Source organism: Lichenostomus cassidix, chromosome 20, assembly GCF_008360975.1.
Source record: "Lichenostomus cassidix isolate B80296 chromosome 20, HeHo_3.0, whole genome shotgun sequence".
Taxonomy (NCBI): Eukaryota; Metazoa; Chordata; class Aves; order Passeriformes; family Meliphagidae; genus Lichenostomus; species Lichenostomus cassidix.
Window position 1 is genome coordinate 4,771,266 of NC_139500.1, and position 12,469 is coordinate 4,783,734.

Sequence of the window (12,469 nt, forward strand, 5' to 3'; positions counted from 1 at the left end):
CAATGCAAGGCTGGCTAAAGACAGGGGACAGGCATCACCAGGCAGCCACTCTGCTGGCTTGGTGACCTGCTTTGGGGACACTGGATGCCAAGACTTTCCTTGCAGCTACAGGAATGTCCTGGCCTGTTCCTGTCCAGCAGCCTTGTTCCCAGGATGTGTGACATCCCAGCGCTGGCAGAGCCAACCAAACCTCAGTGGATGTGCTGGGGCAGTTCAGGGCCTGATTGTGCGGAGTGGTGAGCACTGCATCTACCCAAAAACCTACATAGTGCCACTCTCAAGGACTGGACAAAGGCTGCTGCTCCTTCCCACTGCCTTTTCACCTGTGCCAGGAGCTCACAGCAGAGCATGCTGAAGTGTGTATCACTGCAGTGCTCCTGAGGGTGCTTCCATGGGGAGAAGAAGGAAGAAAAGGCAGACAACACAACCTGCTGTTCCTGCCAGCACTGCTCAGCTCACACAGGAAACTGATGGGGAAATGTTAACCCAATTCATGGGAATAATCCTCCAAAATCTGTCTCAATGTGCCTCCAGAAGGCAGGTCCCTCACTCCATGTGCAGCATGGGTAGGCAGAAAGAACAGCAAAAGGGGAGCAGAGAATTTCTGCCTCCCTGTCTTCACCTCTGGCTTGCAGCCACTCACACCCTGTCTCCAGAACGTGGCCTCGCTCCAGGAAACACTGTTTTGGCAACAACCAAGGGCTCAGTTGCATCCACAGGAAGATGTGGAAACATTTAACATCAGGTCTCTGGCCGCCAAGGTTTGCTTCACCAGGTGCTTTTTTTAAAGGCAATTTATTTCCAAAGCCCCAGGCGAGGAACCTGTCACCACTGGCTCGAGATGATTGATTTCCAGAGCACTGCCACGGCTGCATGGAGACAGGATGCTTAGCCCAAGCAGCTACTCAGGAAAACCAAAGAACTCCTCCAGTTATTGCAAAATCTGCACAACCATGTGAGCCAGAAGCTGGGCATTCTGAGCTAAAACAGAGTAACCCATTGGCCTTAAACCCAGCAGTGCTTTTGGGAAACAGCAGAAAAGGACAGAGCCTCTGCAGTCACCTCTCCCTCCTCCTGCAGGGCTAAGCCTAAAAGCACCTTGGCATCTCCCATGATGAACAGCTTGAAGGGCAGCACTGAACCAGGGTGGACAACACTACAGTCACCCCTAGCAGGGTTGACTGGCAGCTCTGAAAAAACCTTGCATTTCTGCCAGCTGCTTTTAACCCTGGTACTGACCTGGCCGTGTTTTTGTTAGACCACCTACAGCATTCCCCGCGACAAAAATAAACCTCCGCAGAGGACTTCTTGTGCTAGTGAATCTGGCAGGTTTTGGAGCAGCCACCTCTTTATTTCCATGGGAATTTTCCACTGGGCTGTGCCACTGCATGTCACTTCTCCAGGGGAGTGGTAGCAGGGCCTGATGTTGTGGGAGGGAAGGGGACTCCAGATGTTGCAGTGCTGCCACTACAGAACAAGCCAGCAGGGCAAAAGCTCCCTGTGCAGCTCCAGACCATGCAGGAACATGACTGTAATGGGCCCCAAGAGAGGCTTCAGAGCTGGCAGAGAAGTTCTCAGAGAAGATAGAAAAAAGCAAAGCAGGAATTTGACAGCTATAATTCCCTAGTAGCACACAGCAGAGAGAAAAACATCCGCCCTGGAGAGGAGCTACCACACTAAGGCAACACAGCGGTAATGAGTCTGCAGCTCTTCCTTGCACAACGCCAGAAATTCAAAGCACAGCCTGACAGGTAAGCCAGAAATATGAGCCTTCAGGGACAGCCCAGGGCAAGGCCTCTGAGTGCTCCAAGGTCCTTTCTTGCCAGGTTTTAAGCTCTGGCTGTAGATCTTAACTCACATCTTCTCCCAATTACTGCTGCTGCTTCTGGGAGGAGCTGGTGGTTAACAAGTTCCTCAGCATCCGGCTACCCCACAGACCCTCTGGGAGAAGAATTTTGTAGAACCAGCTGTTTCTTAAGGTTTTAATCAGGGAATGGGGAAGCCAAATGCACAGACTGGATCTCCTTTGCAGCCAGCTGTCTCTGACCCCTTGCACAGCAGCAGGTTCCCTGCCCTGCACAGCCTGGAGCCAATCTCCGGTACTGATAAGGACAAGGGAATGCTTTCTGCATCCAGGCTTTTCTGTGATTGCAGCCACTTGGAAGTGAGCTGCTGCTGGGCTTCTGGAGGAGCTGAAATACAGCCTGGGATGAAACAGAAGAGACAGGCAGGAAGAGGAGGGCAGGGAGGAGATGATAAGAAATCTTACATTCAGAACTAGATCAGTAACACCCAACTGCAGATGCTGGTGCCAACTTTGGCACCCCCATTCATTTCATGAGTGTTTTAAAAAATACATTTAGTACCAGAGAGCACAACAGCTCTCCTGGCCTGAGGAGCATTTAACCTTCAACTCTTGCAACCTTACTGGGCACATGAAACAGAGGACATGTGCTGCATCACAGCAGTGACACAGGAACAGCTCCAAACCCAGCTGTGTATTTGCACAGAGCCATCTTCACCACAACCTCCTGTCATACTTACAGGCAAAATACTGCCAGGGCTCGTAGGTGAGGCCAAAATCAGTCGATCGCTCCAGCACCCAGAGGTCAGGACGAGGGGAGTTGGCAAACTTGATCAGGACATATGCTACATGGAAGAGCTGAAAGAAAGGAACAGAGAGTTAGTTGGCTGCTTGAGGCATCCTGAAAAGCGTGGAGAACTTGTGGGATCCAAGTGGAATAAATGAACTGGCACTTTGCAGCTCCTGCTGCTCACAAGCAGCCTGTGGAGCGAAATCCTCCGTATCTAAAGGGATGGTGATAGGACACGGCTGCTGCAGAGAGCCAGATTAGGGAGCTCAGCTCCCACTGAATGCAAACAAAGCTCAGACTTTGTGGCTACAGGCTGTACTCAGGTTGTGCTGGGAGACACCTCAGGCTTAGCCTGAGCAGGCTGCCCTACAAATCAGCTACAATGCTGTCCTGGGGACTTGGCTTTTGGGCTGCACTTGGGGTAACAGGTGACACACTGTCCTGCCAGCCAGGGAACATCCAACTGCACCTTGCAGACAACACCACAAAATCCTTCTTTGTAGCTTTTGAAGGCATCCCACATAGCAGCCCTGCTTCACCAACACAACCTGTGTTTTGGAGCCTGTTCCAGAAAAACCCCAGCACAGCTCCTCTTCCCCAGGTGCCACAGGGAGGGGACAGCAGGAGACCCACTTGGCTCCAGCACAGCTCCAACACTGGGCTGTTCCCATTTGTCTGGACGCTGACGTGTGCACACACACTCCTGCCAAGTATAAAATAAATGTAGTCTTCAAAGAGCTACAATGTCAGTGCTAGAGAGAAACAAAAGCCCCAGCAGAATTTCCCTTCCCTGGCTGGCACAGGCTCGCTCCAAGAATCCACTCCATCATCCTGTCACAAAGTGATATTTAAAGGCAAATAAAGTTCTCTTATCAGAGAAAATTCCTAACGTCAGAAACAACCCAAAAGGGAGTTTTGCACTTGAAAAGGAGGGATTTATAGCCCAGGAGTCCCTCCTCGTGCAGAGCTGGGGCTGTTCAAGCATTCACCCCCTAGAGACTGACAAGTATCCAGAGGGACACTTCTGCAAGGGGAGGAGAAGGACAGCTTCATGCCTATCTCAGCCATGCAGGAGGGACAGAACAGCAGCCAGCACCTCAGCCCTGCCCTGGCCACACACATCGCTGAGCCAGAGGACAATATTAATAACATCATGCCTTCAAAATAGCCCTGAGCATCTGCAAAAGACCTTTTAGAGGGCAGAAGAAACAAGACAGAGGTATTTAAATCTACCAAGCCATCTATAAAGCATGTATCTTATTGTAATCAGACAAGGGGTCCAAGCACTGGTGTGCAGGTATGGAACAAGAAGATGTGGGCAGACCTGAGCCTGGCACCAGCTCAGTCTCCCCCTCAGCAGGACATACAGGCAAAGAACTCCTCAGGAGATGCTCAGAGGAGTGAACCAGATCCAGCTGGGAAATCCACATGACCATCAAGCACAGCAGGTCAGAGGCTGTTCTCCAGCTGGGAATGGGCAGGAGGGTGGGATTTGTCACCTCTCTCAGGGTTTGCACTGGTAACAACTGGTGACATCCAGAATGAAGAAACCTAAGTTGTCACCCAACTCAGTTCCCTGCTGCCAAAAAACTTTCAAGCCCAATCAAGGGGGAAAAGGCATCCTTTCCAAAAACTGAGGGAAAACAGACCTTAGTGCTGCCCTAGTTTCCCTCTGCAACCTCTGTGTTGTCAAGGCATACAAGACTAAGCTTTTTTAGAGGAGAAGCAATTTTTTCTGCCTGCTTACCCTCTCAGCAAAACTGTTATTTGATAGTAAAACCCAAGAGGCTTCAGCTCTGGCAGCTGCATTCTCTGCAGGACCAGTTCTCACAGCTCAACATCTGCCTCTTGGCATGGGAACAGGGCTGAACACCAGCCTGTGAAGTTACACCTTCCCTCCTCCAGCTTTATTCTGCAGGGAATAAATTAATGCTCCTGCTGGAATCTACCACTGCCTGTAGCTGGACAAAATTCCCTCCAGCTCCACAATACCTGTACACGTTCTGGCCTCAGGCACTGGGGGATTCTCTGCTCTGAATGAACAGCAACCACAAACACAAATTTAGAAACGTGAGGTGCATCCCTCTCTTCTGCCTTCCTTTTTGCAAAGCCAGTAATGAGCTTATTGCCAGTAAATCACATGGAGTATCTGGGGGGTCCTCCTCCTTGTTCAGCTTTATGCTGGAAAAAAATTGCTCCTAATTAAATGTCCTGGAATCCAACTCCTTGCACGCTTCTGGTTCTCAGAAGTCCCCTCCCTCTGGAGAGCCAGGGTTACCCTGCAGTCAAACTGGGGCAGCTTTTGCACAAACAATGAAACTTGACACAAAACCGAGCCTGGGGCTCGGTGATTCACAAAGTGAAAACAGCCAGAAAAAGAACTCAGTGCTGCTGGTAGCAAGCTCTGGTGTAGATGCTCCTGGGGCAGGGAAGGGCAGGTCAGGTAGCTCCTGATCCTCTGAAAAAGTGGTGTGGATGGTTTCAGTACATTTGGAGTCCTGGGAGATCCACACACTGGGGACAGCTGTGCCCATGCTTGCTGGGAATTCTTTGAATTTCAGTCCCAGCCCCACTGCAGGGGTAGATGTCCAAGAGCAGGGCTAGCACACTTTTTATCTTCTATCTAACCTCTGGATTCTTGCTGGGTATTTCTGGATCAGCTGCAATACCTCAGATGAAACCCATGGCAGGTATTTGCTCTCAAAGCCAAACACAGTTCCTTCCCTCCATGCCCAAATGCATCTGTAGCACTGCTGCGTGCTGTTACACTGCTGCTGGATTTCATCCCAGTCGTGACTGCAATTTTGGGACACAAAGAAGCCAGCCAACACTGCACAACCACTCCCCTTCCAGCATGGAAGGGTCATTCCCAATGGAGCACAGAAAATACCCAGGAGTCTGTGACCACAGTGAACCCAAACCTGGAACAGGACCCGTGTCCTGCTATTCAGGGGGATTTTTGTCCAGTCTGGCAAGTCTCCTGCCCCTCCATCCAGCATCCTTATCTTGCAGAGTATCAGAGCCTGGCCGGAAAAAATAATTGCAAATTGCCTGTTTCCAGTACATCTGCTGAGAAAACTCAGATGCAGAGATGGAGCAGTAGCTCTAAAAATAGAGCTGGGTGAAAAGCCAGACTTTTCATTCCATGTTTAGTTCCAGTACAGTTCTGCCCAACCAATATTAACCAGAGAAATGGTTGGGCTTTTTTTTCCAAAGCCTTTATTTAGCTCCTATTATCAGTCAGATGAATAAAAACCTCTATGCTTCCAGCCATTTACAACATTTTTTTCCCTTCTTCATGGAGGAAGAATGTGAAACACCAGATTTGATGCTCAGACTTGTCTCCAGGCAGGCAGAACCCTTGCTTTCCCCACCTCTGAAAACATGCCAGGTACATTTCAACCTTTGACCAGCCTCTGGGATTTCACAAAAGGACCTTCCAGCCAGGAAATTCTGACACTGCCTTAATTAGCAACCAGATTTCTTTGAAAATAGTAACATCCCTACACGTAGCTGATGTTGCTGTTAGTGGTTTTGATGCAAGTTTCCTTAGTAACAATCACTTGCAGCTGCCCCAGTGCCTGGAAGGATGGAGCAAGTGCAAATATAATTCTGATTACTGTGACAGTGCAAAGACTTGAAGAGTAAAGACAGATTGCAGAGTCTAGAGAAACTCAGCTGCTTTTGGAGCAGCACGTCCCCTGTCCATCCATTCATCTTTCTGTGTAAGCAGCATATGATGGCAAAACCATACATTTCTTCTCTATTCCTTCCCTCAAGACACTGATTTCAGTTTTCCAGCTCTGGGAGGTGGGAAGGAGACAAGCTGGACCAGGCTGGTATCCTGTGTTGCTTCAGTGAGGGAGTTCTGGGGAAGTCTCACTGATATTCCAAGGCACCACAAGGACACACAGAAACATTTAATACCCAAAATAAATCTTCACATTGTTGTAATATTGACAACTACATTTTCACCAACAGCAAGAGGGGTCCTTTTTGATCCTCTGACAAAAAGGTTTGAGCTGTGCTGGCTGGGATCTACACCCAGCTCTGCTCCCAGCCCCTGCAGGAGCAGTTTATACAGTAAACCACTCACTAATTTTCCACAGGACAGATTTATTACCTTTGGCGTTGACTTATGAAAACAGCACCACGTAAAAACAAAGCAGTTCATCTCTCCCTAAGCACTGCTCCATACCCCTGTGGAGTGAGTGTGGATAGCATTACCAGTGCTGCTTATTCCTGCTTGGGATTTCCTGGAAGGATCAGATAGACCTAATCAGCAGGTGCAGCTCAGTGCCACTGCATGGGCAATAAATAAATCCCACTGTTTAGGGGCACATGAGGCCTCCTGAAGACACACAGCAGGAGGCTTCAGGACACTTTCAGTGGGTAGCTACATTTTGGGGTGTACTTCACCCCAGTCTGGGGCACTGCACAGCAGCTCCAGACATCTGCAAAACCTACAAGCAGGGAAAGCAGAAGAAGAACTGCTATGGAAAGGGTGGGGAGGTGTGATTTATTTTTCCCCACTTTCAAAAATCAAGTAATTTTACTCCCTCCCAAGCCTATTCATTCCCCAGGCACTGCCTTGGTCTATCATTGTAGCCACAAGCCCACCTGGAAAGCGTGGAGATGTCAGAGCCTGGATGGGATTATCAATCCACAGTGCCAGGGAAAAACAGCTCTCTGGGAGCACAGGTCACCTCTGTCCACAGCCTGGGCAAGTGGCTGCTGAGCTGCCAGGAATCAGCCTTGGAAACGCTCGGCAGCGCTGGCACCACATCAGTGGCAGTGGCTAAAGCCAATAAGGTGCCTTTTTGTGCACCTTTTATCCCCACAAACAAATATGCAGGAGGTGGAAAAGCCCTGGAAAGGCAGAGAGCTTCTGAGTCACTGAATTTCTCTAGGTCAGTGATCTGCCCCTTTTGCATCCTTTGCCTGTAATCATTTATTCTCGAGGAAGCAGTGAATTTACTCATTAAGAACTCACTGTCCCCCTGCTGAGCTGCTGCTGTCCTACAGCAGATTTATTTCTCCCCAGTCCATCCATTAAAATAATTTAATAAAATCTCCCACATTTAGTGCATGCCTACTTTTTATTTTTAATAACACCAGAACTACTTCAACCCTTCCAGGCAGCAAACAAACGTGCTTCCCCTCCAAGCAGGTAGGGCTTTTTATCCAGTCATTTTTTACAAAATACTCAAGTCCCTGAGAGCAAACAAACCCCACATATAAAAGCACGAAAGTCAGTGTTTGAAAGAACACTGAAATACCCTTTGTTCCCATTTTGCTCTTTTCCTCACAGCAACTCCTGGATTGTTCTTTTATGTCTGTGTTTTAAATCCTCACTCCTAAAAATGATGTTTTTCCAAGTTATTAATGGAGGACTACAGGGTTGTGAATGAGAAGGTTCCCTATGCTTGTATGTGAAGATTTTGACAGCCAGGCTTCAGAAGCAACCACCCATCCCTTTCACCACAGGGAGAGGACAGAAGTGCAAAGTGGCAGCTATTAAACACCTTGGTAGGGCTGGGGAGAGATGTGAGCACTGAGAATTATTTTTGCACCAACCTGCTTTCAAATTTTTCTCTCAAAACTCTCGAGTTTTACTGAGAGAGATCAAAGAAAACCCTCTCCAGGAAGCCACAGATTCAGAGCTGCCAGCCAGCATGAAACCTGCTCAGTGTCATAACAAGCAGCAGCAGCAGCAACCCAACGCTTTAAGATGTTATTTTCTAAACAGTGCCTGTTCCCTTCCTAAGCAGCTTGGCTTAGGTGAACAGCTGATGGAGCATTTTCCACAAAGGATTTTTTCTCTAAACACCACTTCTCAGAAGGATTTGGCTCGTCCACTCATTTCTCACACAGTACTGCTTTATCTTCACAGCATCCTCCTGTGTGAGCTGTCCTTCCCCTGCCAGTGCCACACACACCTCCTGCCAAAAATCCTTGGGGGACTAAATCTGCAGCACTTGGCACATGGCAGGGCAGAGCAGTGCCATTGCTTGTGGCCTGTACAGTGCTGAACTGCAGGTTTGGACAGCCAAGTTTTAGAAATGACCTCCGACAGGGCAGGAGCAAGAGCCTGATTCACAGCAGGTCCAGCCAGCTGGCACTAAAAAGAGGCACAGAGGAACATCCTGTTGAATCCTTGCCTACCTGGAGCTGCAAACAAGTGCCACACAGCTCCAGGTGCAGCACTCAGGGATGCTGACACAGCAACCTGTACATGGTTAAACACAAGCTGTGCTTAAACCCCAGCCAGTGGGGTCTCTCTGAACTCAGATCAGCCCTGTGTGTGCCCAACAGCCACCCCAGCGTCACTGCAGCCAGACCTGGGTAACCACAGGCACCACAGCAAAGCAAAACTGGTCAGGACAGAGTGGGATGGCTGGAATTCCTCGGGATGAGGCTTCAGTCACTTACAGAGAAGGACTTTGCCCACAGCAGCCTCTCCCTGTGCATGAGATTCCCTGCACCTGGATGAGATGGCCTTGGCAAATTTCTAGCTTGCTGGGTGAAGCGTTAAGTAACCCATTAAAGGCAAGACTTAAATATTTGTCTTTCAGCCCAAACTTGATCTACCACACCTCCAGGGAAGGGCTAAGTGGACTCCCCCATCCTTGAGCACCCTGTGAAGGGGTATAAGCCCAGGAGCTGACTGAGGCCAGGGAATGTGGAGAGGATCAGGTGCCCCCATCACAAGGACTCCCACCCTCTCCAGCTGCTTTAATCCTCCTGCAAACACCACCAGCAGCCCAGCACAGAGGTGGCTGTAAATAGGCCCTTTAAACTTCCTGGTGCTGCAGAGATAAGACACTAAAACTACATTCAGGATTTCAGGTTCTCAGACTATTTACCTTGAGGTGTCAATTGTCCTTGATGGTTAATGCTTCTAGGAAGCTTCTGGGAATGATTTTTTTTTTAGGAGTGGGGCATTCTGGGAAAATACGTGCATCAATAATTAGTTGGCAGGATTAGTGGCAGTTCATTCCAGGGTCTTCCTCCCAATAAAATATGATACATGAGAAGTGGGATAAGGAAAAAGAGTGACTCAAAGAAAAAAAAAAAAATCTCTTTTACAGAGACACAAAGTGCCCTGACAGCCCTCACTGTGAAGTACCATGTGCTTGTGCTGTGCTGTCCAACCTGCAGAAGTGAAAAAGTCAAAGTTCCTGCAAGCAGCTTCCTGCAGACAGGTGAGCAATAAGCAGGTGTCCCAGGAAGACTTGGTATTCTAGAGGAATTTAACTGGAAGTCACTCAAATGCAACCAGCTAAATAAATCCAGCCACCTACTTGATGATGGCTTTGAGGAGGAAAAAATCCTGCATGGTTCTCAAGGCTGATTTTCAAAGGGCCTTTGGTCCAACTGCCTTCATTCTCCTCCCTTAAACTAACAGGGGCTTGAGACTAATTTTAGCAGAATGAAAACTACACCACAGCAGAAACTCTCGTAATCCCAGAACATACAGAAAAAAAGCACTTTCCTATAAATAGAAAAAGCAGGGAATTCCAGCTTGCTAATACTAACTGGTGTGCTTGCAGCCTAAATCTGAAATTGCTGAGAAAAAGCCTGACTTGAGGGATGTCATCTGACTGCAGTTATTTGAGACTGCAAGAAGCAGCATCTCTTCAGGGAGCTGTCACTCCACACACAGGGAGAGTAGGGATTTTTGTAACTAATGGGAAAGAACTGACTCAGTTTTTAATGCCAGAGAGACTCTGAAAAGAAAAAAAATCCCCCTGGAGTTTCCTATTCTACCATGGCAAATTTTAGGCAAGGAGCACATTTCTGTGCTCAGGATGAAGGGCTCAGTGCCTCACAGTGAGCTCCAGCATGGCACTGATCTGCAAATGAACCTTTTAAATCCAGCTGGGTTATCTTCCAATGCCCCTGTCCACATGGACAACATTCCTCAAGAGCTGCTGATCCCAGTGCTGCCTTTGCTCAGGGAACAATCTTACACCTGTATTTCAAGGACATCATCTTGGTGCTTTGCGAAGAACGCTCTAACAGCAGACACGAGACACGAAGGAGAGGATGGCACTACCACAACCTCTCCCCACATGGTTAAAACGACCTGATCTACCCATTAGTTCATGGGGAGAAGGTCCAGCTTTAGAGGAAAAACCTGTCCTCTTCCCCAGTGACTCACCATCGCTGCACAGCAAGCACAGCTGGGAGGAGAGCCCAATTCAAGCCCTTTCTATGCCAAAGAGTCCCAGCAGCTGTAGACATTGTCTGTAAGACCTCCCTGGGCATCTGCTGCTGGGACAGAGAGAGAGTGGGCTCCAAGCCAAGAGCTGTAATACTTTTAGCTAACGACAGCCCTGCCTGGTACCTCCTGTTTATCAACATGCAGTCCAACAGGGTAGAAACTACAACCTTGAGCACAAGGAAAAGAATTCCATTGAAAGTCCACATTCATTCCTCTACCTGCCAATGGCATCACCACCGTGAGAGCATTTCACCAAGAGTTCATCAGTCGCTGCTGCTCATCTTTCTCATTTCCTCGGAGAATAATTTAACAGCTCTGGGTTAATTTGGCTTAAGTGTTCCCCCAGCTGCCTGCATTCTGAGGCATAGGGAACAGTGTCCACAGTCACGGATTGTTTGCTTTTAAAACATATAGGAGGAATCCATGACTTTGGCAGTGAACCTGATGAAACCAAGTCATTAAACCACAGCACATTCCAGAGCCAGATGTATGGGCACAGCTGTGACAAAGCTCAGGCCAATGTCCAGACAGCAGAGCTTGGTGTGCTCAGGTCCTCTGCTCCTTCTCCCTGAGCCTTCCTAGGAGGCAGAGGGGCTCTTCTGCACAGCTCCTCCAATTCCCATTCTTACAAGCCAGCACCACACTGACTGCAAGATGCAAACCATTCGTGTCCTTACAAACAAAAGTCCAGGCGAAGCCTCAATGGATTTGCGAGCAGAGCTGCCTCCCCCAAGCTGAAGCTCCCACACAACCAAGCAGGAATTTCAGCCTGTGCTGGGCCAAAATTCCTCAACTTCCTCCAAACAGCTCCTCACTAAAAAATCTGGTCTGACCTTTCATACCACTTCATTTCTTCTGCTCCGCATTGAAAAGGCGGCACAGCCTGGACATTGATTTTTGTCCCATTTCTGTATGGAAGCAGCTGAAGGTTTGGGAGTGCTGAGGTCCATCTCTGTGTGGCAGAGCATGTGGCACCTATGCTGTATTGCTGATGTTTAAGCTCAGCAAACACTGTCTAAGTCATACCCCAGTGTATATGGGGAGCCTACAAATATGGAATCCCCAAAAGCATTTCAAGCCCAGCAAAGAAATTAGCACAGTCAGAAAGGAGCCTGCCTGGTTCTCAGCTTGGGTTGTTCAGCCTGAGAACTGAGACCCTGAGATGCAACACTCAGCAATTTTCAAAACCATCCTTCAAGAAAGGATTTTTGTTTGAACATGTCTTAAACCCCCTGGAGCCAGCGTGACCCTGCAAGCAGTTCCTGCAGCTCACTGTATCTCCCCCTCATCACTCTGCCTTCAACACCTCCCAAACCCAGGCATTTAGAGAGAGAAACCTGCAAGGCAGACAGGAGGGAGACCTCTCTCCACAGGGTTAGCAAATCCCTAATGATGTATTGCCAGCTTCCCAACAAGCTGGGGTGGGAGGGTGCAAAATCAAGACAAAATGCACAGTGATTAATTTCTCCTCGTTGCAGAAGTGTCAGATATCACAAGAGGAATTCGTGGAACAAAAATGCAGGGGAGGAAATGCTGAGGAGGGTACATGATAAACCTTTTGATTTAAGTCAGGTATTAAGAGCAAAATCCTTTAAATGGACTAATACTTAAAAAAAATTAGTGAAGTCATAGATATGATGTCATACGA

The 12,469-nt window shown here is 48.5% G+C and overlaps 1 protein-coding gene across 3 annotated transcripts in view; it reads right to left on the reverse strand.

The window, feature by feature from the left end:
• Positions 1-12,469, reverse strand: part of LAMA5 (laminin subunit alpha 5) — an 84,492-nt gene that overhangs the window by 46,290 nt on the left and 25,733 nt on the right. For all 3 annotated transcript variants that reach the window (XM_085079395.1, XM_085079394.1, XM_085079393.1), the window contains exon 3: positions 2,545-2,662. In XM_085079395.1, the coding sequence (XP_084935521.1) occupies positions 2,545-2,662 (118 nt within the window). The remainder of the gene's footprint in view (positions 1-2,544; positions 2,663-12,469) is intronic.